The sequence below is a fragment of the Sipha flava genome, unplaced genomic scaffold (genome assembly GCF_003268045.1).
Source record: "Sipha flava isolate LNK unplaced genomic scaffold, YSA_version1 127_pilon_pilon, whole genome shotgun sequence".
NCBI classification, from domain to species: Eukaryota; Metazoa; Arthropoda; class Insecta; order Hemiptera; family Aphididae; genus Sipha; species Sipha flava.
Window position 1 is genome coordinate 803,122 of NW_020271753.1, and position 12,408 is coordinate 815,529.

Genomic DNA, 12,408 nt, shown 5'->3' on the forward strand with positions numbered 1-12,408 from the left:
CGACGATCCCTCCGCTCCCGTCCCGCCCGGCCCACGCGTACGCCGTCGACAGGTCGACCGGCGGCGGCGGCGGCACACACGCACACGCATACGCAATCGAGCGCGGCGCGCGCACACGCACCCGCCGCAATAGGTGCGTCGACGGCTGACGAGGTCGGCCGACCCGATTGCGCGAGCCGCGGCGCAACGTGTGTGCGTGCGAGTGCGTCGCCCGTGTAGGAGCTGCGGCGCGCGGTCGATACGGGGTTATGGGGGCGCGGAGGGGAGTGCGAAAAAAAATCACATCGCCTAGACCACATTGCGCGCGCTGCGCCGGTCCGGTGCCACGGCCGCGGGCAGGGTGGGCAGTGCGGGACGACGGCGGTGGCCGTCGAACCGAGCGCGCCCGCGCGCGCGCGCCGTCGCTGCCGCCCGGAGGGGAAAACCGCGTGCGGCCGAGCGCGATATTCGCACAGTGCGCACTCGCAGCTAGTGCGATTTTGCCCAATGCAAAAACGTCAGTGCGAAACTACGCGACTCATCAGTTTGACCTACTGCATTATGCCATTTTCGCCTTCCGGACCGCTGTGCCGTTCTGCGAGTGTGCGTCTCGCGCGAGTGTGTGAATGAGCGTAAACGATTGCGCGCGCGTCCGTGTGTGTGTGTGTGTGTGTGTGTGTGTGTGTGCGTGTGTGCTTGTGCGTGTGTGAGAGCGAGTGCGTTTCTTCCCTGGTTGCAGGATTGCAATTTTTTTTTTTTTTTTTTTTCACGTCCGCCGTGTTAATTAATTTGTAACAATTTTTTTCGCCACCGACACTCGTGCGGGAGTTCATACGCCGAGGTAATGAACACAACAACAAAAAACATCAACGATAAAATAAAAAATAAAATAAAATATTTGCCCGCCTCCGTACTCCGTCAATTTCGACACGATTCGCGAATCGCGATTTTTGTTTTTTTTTTTTTTTCACTCAATATTTATGCGTTTTCTCTTCCGACGTGTGCACACGTATCCGTCCGAGCAGCACTTCGACGCCGCCGTCGCCTTGTGCCGTCATCGCTTCGTTTTTGATTTTCGACAATTTTCCACTTAAATATTTTACCACGGTGGTGCTTCGTTTTTTTTCCCCTCTCCCGAACCGTTCGCGCGCGCCCTCCGTTCGGGTGTACGTGTACGTATTTTATTTCGACGTGGTGCGTGCAACCTACTACCCGCCGTACGGGTTGTACTCGTTTTATTTCTTTTTCTCTTTCTCTCTCTCTCTCTCTCTCCGATACTCTTCGTCTTCACCTCCACCGACCATCCCCACCCCCTCCGTCACCGTCCGAGTTGTTAACCGCGCGAACCGCCGCGGGACGCGATATCGTACGCGCGAGTACATGGCAAAGACGCTGCTGGCGCCCCCGTCGAGGACGTACCCGCATTGACGTCGGTTGGCTCGCGACGGCCAGACACACATACTCCGTTCGACCACCTCCTCAGCGGTTGCTGCGCGCACACGGCGCTGTTTCACGGTCGTCTGCTGCGCGTTATGCAAATGTTTGCACTTGCATTGTCCGCAAAGACGTTGCGCCCGGCGACTGCTGATGTCATTAGTTGCCATTACGCGCGGTGACTGCGTGTGCTGCACGATCGACGATTAATCGAAAATCGCAACCCGCCGAACCCACCCCTAAACAGTCGACTCCGTTCGCTCAAATCGTATCCTCTCGCGCCCGGCACCTCATCGCCAACCCTACCTCCCACAAAAAAAAAAAAAAAATTAAATTAATTAATTAATATAAATATATATACTGACTAGAAGAGGTGTGTATCAAACAGTTCTATAAATGTAAACTTGTGTGTTTGCGCAGACCTGAGAACGCGACGACCGAGGTGACTACCTCGATGCCATGGATGTTTGACGGAGTCGTCCGTGCCACAACCTGCTGATCGGTGAGTTAAATAATATTATTAGGTATTTTTTTTATACACTTTGTTACTTTGCATCACAATGTGATCCTTAACTGTATTATTTTTATTGGACTTGGCACAGAGTCGTCAGACAACAACACAATATAAATTGCTATAATTTTGTATAATCGTTACTATAGTTGAAGAGTTGTTTTGAGTTGGTTTTTCCTTATTTCAGTTGCATATTCCAGTAATTAATCTGTATCTCCATCTTGTTTCTTATTCATATAGTCTATTCAAAATTATTTTCCACTTTTTCACATTCTTAAAAAAACAACAAAACATAAAATTGTATTTTACCAACCAATGTTTACATGATGAGATCATCAAATCTAAAAATACCTACTTTTCATCTTTCCAAACCTGTTTTTCTGAATTCTTTATTATTTTAAGAACCTGCAACCAGTTCCTAGTACAACTATACATATTATTGTGATAAAATACACTTAATATTCATAGCTTTGATAATAGATTATCAAGTCTGTGTTGGTGTTATAATTATCTAGTTATGATAATTTTTTTTCGATTTAATAACTGTGAAAAAATAATAAACATTGTATAGTATCTAAGTTATGATTTAGAATTATTTGTAGATGTTTTATGTTTTCATTTGTATCGGATATATTAATTTTGTTATTGACCGATACAAATTTCTTAGCTTATCAATAATAATAATTTATATTAACTGATAAAAAAAAACATGTATTATTTAATGTTAACTCAAAGGTTATTGATCTTTGCATCAATAAGACAAAGAATTAATGTTATCAAGAAATAGAGCTGTAGGTAAAATGTTTATAAATTGATATCTTTTAATCAAGATAATGTTAAATTATTAATGACAATATAGTAACTTTAAATCTCAATTTGTGTCATCTCCATTAATTATATAACAATATTAGTATATATTTATTATCAATAAGACAATATTTTTAATTTTTCTTAACGATCACCATAAAAAAATATGCTTGTTATTTACAAGTTATTGGTGATTTGTTATAACTTTTATTATAAGGATTAACAAAAAGTATTCCAGTGAATAGAAATGTATAATATACATCTATTTCTATAGCTAATAGAATTATAAACATCTATTTGGTAAATACATCCAAAACAGGTCAATGTTATTCATGAATATGATAATTTACATGATGTATTCAATATACACTTAAGAGTAAACTATGATTTTAATCGGCTACCTACTACTACCTTTTTAAGTTAATGTACCTATTATGATAATATGTTCTCTGTTGATTTAACACATTTTGTATTTGATATTTTTAAATCATCTACATTCATCAATTTCTTATTAAGAATAGTTATTTTATTCGTTGTAAATTCTTGTTTAATTGTAATAGTTAAATTAATAAACTATAAATAGGAATCCTTAAACAAATCACTTAACATATTATCAAACAATAGTAAATTAAAAATATAAATTACATAACTTGGGTATTTCTTGTAATATTTTTTTAGTATTGTATACCTATATAAATAAATTAATAATTTAATTAACTGCTAATTTTATATTTTATATGTACTTAAATTCATTAGGTATTAGTGTTAAATAGTTTTCTCTCAATAAAATATTGTGCGATCAAAGTTTAAAAATGTTAAACTTTGTTAATTTTATAAATTGAAACTAGTCTGGTTAGTCACTTGTTAAAGTATTGACTATTTGCTGATTTTAAATAATATCTAACTTGAAAACTATCTGTGTACAACAAAATTTTAGTGCAGCACTTCTATACTTCAATTTTAGATAAAGCAAATAAAACTTTTTAACAGTTTATTATGCTATTGTAATAATCTAAATATTTTTAGTGATGTGCATAAATAAAATATCAAAATTTTAATTCTTATTGGAATCTAGTTCTAGTATCTATATCAATGACTTTCATTATGTTATAAATATATTTAAACACAGTTATTTGAACATGTAACCACAATTTCATAATTATCTTTCTTATGTACAAATAATATATTTTTACTTTTCCATTTTTACAAATCATATAATTTGAGTTAAAATGGTTTTTTTCAAATTAAAATATAATAACTATTAGATATCTATAAATGTTTATTAGATTTAGATACATTTCTATAGATATTTAAAAGATTAACTTCTTATATTTAAACAATACTATAAAGTATAATAAATAATATAAAATAATGAAATTTTGATTTATTAAAACTTTATTTTAATGAAACAAATAAAATTCTATAGTAAATTAATTTAAAATATCTTATTTTTATTACAATGAAAACCAAGAAGACGGGTGTTTCTTCAGATAATTTAAGATCGTTTTCTGTAGTTTTTATGACAGTTTTTAAAAATAAAACCACATTTTCTATAGGCCATAAAACAAATCCATGGATATTTTTTAAGAGATCAAACTATACAAATATATGAGTTAAATATTTTAAGTATAGAATAATTATATATCGATTAATATAAAATAACATATATTTTGAATTTGTATTGTTAAACATATTCACTGTCCATCATAATTTTTATATACTTTTATTTAATGAAATAACATTTTTATATGAATCTTACTTCATATTTGAAAGATCAATTATTTTTACAAAAAAAAATTTATAAATAAGTATGTTTTGAATCACTTTTAAGTTTAAAAAAGGTTTTTAAAATCAAAGTGGAATATACAATTTTTGTTATCCAATGAAGAATCAATATGATAACTGACCCTATTTCTTAATTTAATTTTGATGGAAATTAAGAATAAATGATGTTTAAAATTATATATAAAGAATAAACGATAATTTATTTATCTAAAACAGCGATGGAGCATGTTTATAAGCAATATTTTCTCATGGAGCCCTAAAAATATTTAATATTAAGTTTTATTTGCGCGTGTTCTACACAGAATATTACACATGATATGTATTTATATAGGAAGAAACTCAAAAAGAGATAGTGTACATTTAATATTATATTTATATACAATATATCTGGCTGGGAAATATTAAAATGGGAATACGTATTATCTAAAATTAAAAAATTATATTTTCCTATTGAGGTTTTAATACTGTTTTATATGTATCGGTAAATTTTATCTGAGTTGATTGTGTCTCGTAGAAATATATACGCTTGTTGTTTCAAATAATGAACGATAATTGCTACATTCTTACCTTTTCTATAGGAAATCAAACAGAGACCTTAGGACTCTGCCGACCACAATTCAGGAACCACAGATCTAAGGGATTATCTATTTATATATATTATGAAAATTATGGCTAAAGTGTAACATGTAATTTACTTTAGGTTTGTTATTTAACTATTCAGTGTTAAAATGTAATATACAAGTACAAACTTGTAACTATTACAGTCCAAACATTAAACATAATAAAATGAAAAATGAATGTAGATTTAGCTATATTACTTTAATTTATATTTACAAAGATTTAAAACATTTTAGAATCAACTAAACTAAAAATTCCTATTTCATAAATTATTCATATTTATGGTTAAATTTTACATATATAAAATGTTTTGTTATGTTTAATAGTCATTAGTGGTAGGAACTTGTACACTATTACCATAAACTACCCCTTCACATTTTAAACATAATCGTAAAAGAAGGTTCAATCACTCGGAACAATTTATAATTAGTTACACTATGGATAATTTTATCATCAAACAAATAATTATTTTACTTATCAAAAACACCTAATTATTTTTAATTGTTTATTAATTTCATTATTTAAATAATGGTTACAGTTTTTAGTAATTATCAATTCACTGTTATAATCTAATTTAATTTTAATTTCAATAGGGCCACTGTTATGTCTTTTTAAACACTGTTTCAACAACAATCTGGAATGGAACCTCAGCAGCAGTTCTGTCTAAAGTGGAATAGTTTTAGTAGCAATCTTGTAACTGCATTTGATAACCTTTTAAAGTCAGATAGTTTGACAGATGTATCATTGTTTTGTGAAGGTAATATATTAATTTATTGTTGACAAAAATTGTATTTTACTCTTACTTTACCTACTTAAATTTATGATAAACTAATTGTTTATCTAATATTTTACATTATTTGAATAGGCAAAACTTTCAAAGCTCACAAACTAATTCTGGCAGCATGCAGTAAACATTTTCAAGAAATATTTGAAGCTACTCCACTAGGATCAAGTTTAATAGTTATACTTGATGGGACATCGTCTACAAACATGGCATCGTTACTTGAGTTCATGTACCGTGGTGAAGTACAAATATCTCAAGAAAGACTCTCTAGTTTTCTAAAAACTGCTGATAATTTACAGGTGAAAATAATAATTTTAAATTCCTTTACATTTGTATGAGTGTAATATTTAAATTAAATTTTGATATTGTTTTATTATATTTAGGTGTTTGTATTAAAAGTGTTTTTGTTATAACTAAATTTTAAAATGTATATTAAATATGTTAATTAGGTTAAAGGCCTGTCATTTGAATATGATAAATTGACACTATTACCTCAGCATGATCAATATAATAATGAAAACCAAACAGCACTAGATTCTCCAACAAGACTAAAACAAAATGGATCCACGGAAACTCAGCATCCCTCTACCTCATTTAGTCAGATTCCAAATCATTATCGTCAATCAAATGAACAGCACCCTTTATCACCTGATCCCCAAAGAAACAAACGAGCACACCATAACAGCCCTAACACAACTCCAGTTTCCGATACACTTACACGAGCATCTGTTTTAAGAGATGGTTCCAGACCAGAACGTGAATCTCCTCTTTCTTTAACCTACAGTGCACATATATCGGCCCATTTGGAAAATTCTCATCAGCCTCAGTCAAATAATTCTGGTCCTGTAGATGCTTCTACTTCAGCTCATCATTACCGTAATGTGACCTCTAATAACTGCGGAGAAGGTACATTATTTATATTACATAAATTATTATAGTTTATAAACACAATTACTTCAAATTACTAAAATATAACGCAATCATATAATACACATTATTTTATTAATAATTCAATATTATTTCACATGGAAAATTTTTTAGATTTACGAATAAAATCTGAACCTGTGGCAAATACTGCAGAATTTCCTCAAAATACAACTACAACAAATGAATGGAAAGCACCAGATAATGGAACAACTCCACCATCTCCGAATCAATGGAAGATAGATACATCTCATAAAAATATTGTGACTACCATAACAGCTGATGGTAATGTATACTAATTTATAATGTTTCAACTTAAGTAGATTTAAAAAACAAATATTTGCATTTTATTTGTGTTTAAATTTAAACTAATAATCGCAGGTTAATAATAAATTACATTTTCTCTTCATATTTCTGAGTAATAGATTATAGTGTTATTTTATTTATTTTAATAATTTATTTTATTTAAATAGAAAAAAGCATTTGTAGAATTTTTTTATTCTAATATGACATTAAATTATAGTTAAACATATTGACAATTACATATTTACTGAGCAATATACTCTCAATGATAACTAATATTTATAATATCTAACAAACTCTGCTATACCATTCTTTGTTATAAAAAGCTAATAATACAATTTTATATCCTTCTCAGTTATTTAATGATCTCAAATATTGGTTACTATTGAAAAAAATCAGTTTTCTTAAGAAATAATAAAATATTTTTTTTCTTTATTTTAAAATGTAAATATGTTGTAACTTAATTTGACTTTACATCCAGAACAAATCTGCTATATGGACAAATCTAAATGAATATAATACCATTAATATCTAAATCTTCACTAATTGTGTATAAAAAATAACTATTTACAATAAGATTACAATAATGTTTTAAATGTTTAATGTATATTTATACAAATTGTCACCTACTCGTCAACTCTAAGAATGCCATCTAATAACAAAGAAATAAACTATTGTTTTTTTTAGGGAAAAAATTACAATGTCCATATTGTGAACGGTTATATGGTTACGAAACAAATCTTAGAGCTCATATAAGACAGAGGCATCAAGGAATTCGAGTGCCGTGTCCTTTTTGTGCGCGTACATTTACACGGAACAATACAGTGAGACGACATATTGCAAGAGAACATAAAACAGAAATTGCAGTGAAATCAAATCCAACATTTCCACAAACTGCAAATAACAATCAATAACTCTTAACAAATCTACCTCACTCAAATATTTTACCCTCCCTCTAATTTTATAAATATATATACCTCTTTTTAAGCATTAACTATACCACCAGTTGAATATAAAATAGTCTGGTACATAAGCAAACTGCAGACTAACTGCCTTTAAAGTACAAATGTAAACCATAAACACTTCTGCAACTCTTAAGACTGATGAAAGTGGTGTTAGTTTTTAGGTGAAAATACATTTTTATGACACCGCTTTCAATGTGAACTTACCTCAATGATTTTACACGTTATATTTTCAAGTATAACCTATAATATATTATTTATAATATTAAAAATGTTAATGTTTATTCTGTGGATTGCTTATGTCTCCATAAGTTATAGTAATATGCTGTTAGTTAAGTCATAAAGCAGCTCTCTTATCATTTAATACATATTGATAAAACAACAAAATTGACCCTGAATGGTACATTATAATATAATTTGTATTCATTTATTAGTCAGCAAAGCTGGTTTTTGTTGTTAATTGTTACTCTTGTATTTTAGAAAATTCGAGCCCTTATATAAAAAATGGTCTAAATATATAGATATGATTGGGGAGAAAGGGGGGATTATTCATATTTTTGTTGAATACTAATGTGACAAATGAACTGGTTTATAGTGCAAAATTATACATTATGAAAATCTTGTTAAAAGTGAGGCATTGATTATTGGCATTTAAAAATTCCATTAACTAAAAAGTTGTTTTGAATTTGATAGTTTAAAGGGTATTGAATGTTTTACATTTCTATAGAAAAATTAATTTCCTAAATATATTTAACTGGAAACCTTATTCACAAGGACTCACATTATAAAAAAATTAAATGTTTAATTAATATATTTACTACCTTTAATTTTTGATTTATAGTACAATTAAAAACTTAATTGCAAGTAAAAAAAAAAAAAAAAAATAAAGCCTAGAACAATCTACTTACAAAATATCATGTTATTAATGAACTATTTATATTATCAATGTGCTTTATATATCACCTATGTATTTCAAATACATTATACAAGGTGAATATTATAGTTAAAATCTATTATGTGTATTGTACCTGATAAAACGTTTTAATTGTATGCAAATGTCTAAAGATGTACCATTCATTTTCCAAATTTGAAGCCTTTAATATTTTTTTTTCATTTTTTTTTTTTTTTTTTTATACTAGTCATATAATATTGCTCCACTAGTCACAATATAATCGAAGCCAGCATTTGTTTTATTGTGTTATTATGCATACTTAAAAATAATTATATATTATACATGTATACCTTGATTATATAATCCAAATAGAAATTTATTTTTATATTTGGAATCAATGTTAAAGCGCTTGTCGTTCACATACATCTTTATATAAAAAATATTGTTTTAGGCATATATATATTTTCGATTATGTTTTTGTGTTGTCAACAATGCAATTAATAGTTCAATTGAAATGTCATTGCTATTTTAATTAAATAACTTTCGGCTTAATGTACAAATTTTAAAATAAGGAATATTTTATGATTAAAAAAATTTAAATTTAAAAAAAATTAAAAAAAAATAATAATAATTTAATTAATAAAATATAAAAGAGGCGAACTGCGGCGGGGACATAAGTCATAATATACTTACCATTTCGCCTCCTGTAGTTTTAATGTAACGATAGTACAAGTATTTTTAATACCACAATGTTATAGTTTTTTTTTTTTATTTTTTTTTAGATTAAGCTGTTTTATTATTATTTATTTTGTTATTTAACCCGTTAAGAATTTTATTATATGTTTTTACCTATACTTCATTACCTCAAAACATACTCAAATTTTTTTTGCAGTCTCTTAACATACTCTAAACAAATAGTAAGATTCAATACAATTTTTACACATGTTTATTTGTTATTTAAGTTTATCTTACACTGGTAAAATAATTGGTTATACCACTTATTTGTTTAAAGACATAGTTTCCAACTCTTAAGTTGCATTAAGCCTCTTAACTTTGCGTGTAAGTTAACCTTTCGTAACATTATATTATTGTGATTAACGATATTATTATTTTTTATTGTTACAAACATTTTATTATATGATTTATTATTATATTTTTTTTTTTAGTGATAATTGAAACAAAATGATTACCGTGTTTGGTACATAACTCAGAGTACAATTTGGTGTCTTAAGTAAAGTTTATTAGTAAAGAAATATATTAATATTATTTGGGGAATTTTTTGCACTAAATTAAGGTGCAGACAATCTGTAATATGTTTGTTCAGTATTCTGTTGTAAGTTATGACATTCCACGTTTAAAGTGACGTTAAGTGTTAACTCTTGTTGTTGTTAGGTGAACATCACTTTAAGAAATTATATAGTAATATTTGTAATGATGACCTATAGTACAAATTGACTACCTCCACTTCTAATAAGTTTTAGAATAATTAAATTATATAAATTAGGCTAATATTATCTAATTCATATCTATAGTTTTTGTTTAAGCGAGTTTTAATATTAATTTTATTGTCATTATTTTTATCAATATTATAATTATTATTATTATGATTATTATTATTTTAATCAATGTTTAACATTGTTTCCTAATCCATCTACCTCTTTTTTTTTTTAATTTGTTTAAATAATATATGGTTTTGTAAAGCTATAGTACAAAACAGTGCAAAGAATTCCTCTGTTTATTTTTTCTTTAATTTTTTTAAATGTACAAAGTTAATATTAATAGTAAGTAATATAGGATTATATTAAATTGTGTTGTTATGTTAATGTTGCTGATTTTGTAGGTATTTTGTTAGTGTTTGAATTTATTCCATGTGTCACCGTTTTGAGTAAATATTTAATCTAGTGTGTAAGTTTTGCTGTGATTATTCTGTTTATACCATTTGTATAGTTTCACTGAATCAGCCATTTATATTCTTTTTTAAATGTATTTATTCATTTGTTGTTTACAATAAATTGCTTGCAAATCAATGTTTTACAATTTAAAACACTAAAAAAAAAAAAAATTAAAAAAAGGTGTTGCTTAATTTTATTAATTTGCAGGTACATTTTTCAAGACTTGTAGATAATTTATGTTCATTACAAAAGAACTTGTTAAATTGTCAGGGTATGTTTTAATTGTATTATGTTTTTTCTCCAATAATTTCATGATAGATTAACGAATGTCTAGCATGACTGGCTGATTTATAAAACTCGATAGAAAATTGTATGTAAACCGTCAGTCTTCTCTTGTATTACTATTTTTTCCAATTGTTTATCCGTATTTTTATTCACAAGTTGTAAAAATTAAGATAAAGGTTTGTTCAGTAATATATAATTGTAATTTAATAAATATTAATTTAAAAAAAAAATTTATAACAATATACCCATATTACCTGTGACAAGTTGTTTAGTAAAATAAATATTGTATTAAAATGAAATCTAAATAAGCTATAATTTAAATAAACAAATCATTTTTGGTTATTATTTTGAAGATCACATTAAAATAATTTTCAACAATTAATAGATGTACCCTGAATAGAATCATACAATATTATTTGATTTATTTGAGTTTAAAAATAAATAATTTTTTTGTAAATGTGATTATTAACATAAATTATTTACTATGCTTTTCTTCAAATTCAGTTTTTGCTATTGAAGAGTTTTTAATTTACATGTATTTGTAGTACCATTTGAAACTTATGAAAATTCATGATGTGGTTTTTAAATTTAATTATTAAAATTAAAATTGATTTTCATTAAATAATTAATTGTTTGCCAATGAATATAAAATAAAATAAATTGTTTAAATTAACTTGATTATCTATTATTTTCTATTAATCAAAATCTGTTTAATATGAGAAATTTATATTTTAAAATAATAAACTATTCGTAAGTTAAATTAATAAAAATACGGTTAGATAATTTCGAAGAAATCAAAATGTAAGATTGGATGTTGTGTAAGCCTTATATTAATCTATAATGTAATGCATAGGTATTGTGTATTTTGATAAATGGTCCATAAAAGAATGATTTTTTTTCATTGTTCACCAGTGCCAATAAATGTCTGAATTAATTGTTTTATTGCAGACTTTTAATTGGGAAATCGCCTGTTTATGTTCCTTAAATAACATTAAATCGATTGAAGTTTGTACGAAAAAAAATGTTTTTAAAAGCAGTAATATGAAAAAAAAAAAAATATAATTATTTTTAAAATGTGTTTCTGTAGGTAGTTAATTATAGCTAATTTAAATGAATACATTTTGGAAACAACTATAATTTTACTATTTTGTTAAGTTTTTAAACAATGAGTTTGATATAATTTTCATTTTATATTCAAAAAAATCTTTGAAGTACTTAATGATTTAAATTTT

General features: G+C 28.3%; 1 protein-coding gene across 1 annotated transcript; it reads left to right on the plus strand.

The window, feature by feature from the left end:
* The first annotated feature begins 457 nt into the window (after positions 1-457).
* LOC112694316 (zinc finger protein chinmo) lies at positions 458-8,555 on the plus strand. Its single transcript, XM_025569747.1, has 7 exons — positions 458-820; positions 1,834-1,915; positions 5,728-5,891; positions 6,000-6,217; positions 6,368-6,824; positions 6,960-7,127; positions 7,833-8,555. Exons 3-7 carry the CDS (start codon positions 5,774-5,776, stop codon positions 8,057-8,059), a joined length of 1,188 nt encoding a protein of 395 aa, XP_025425532.1. The 5' UTR covers positions 458-820; positions 1,834-1,915; positions 5,728-5,773; the 3' UTR covers positions 8,060-8,555.
* Positions 8,556-12,408: the final 3,853 nt, after the last annotated feature.

Coding starts and splice junctions, on each gene's coding strand:
- LOC112694316 (XM_025569747.1), top strand. CDS start 5,774: ATGGAACCTCAGCAGCAGTTCTGTCTAAAGTGGAATAGTTTTAGTAGC. Junction 5,892..5,999: donor TGTATCATTGTTTTGTGAAG/GTAATATATTAA, acceptor TTATTTGAATAG/GCAAAACTTTCAAAGCTCAC. Junction 7,128..7,832: donor GACTACCATAACAGCTGATG/GTAATGTATACT, acceptor TGTTTTTTTTAG/GGAAAAAATTACAATGTCCA.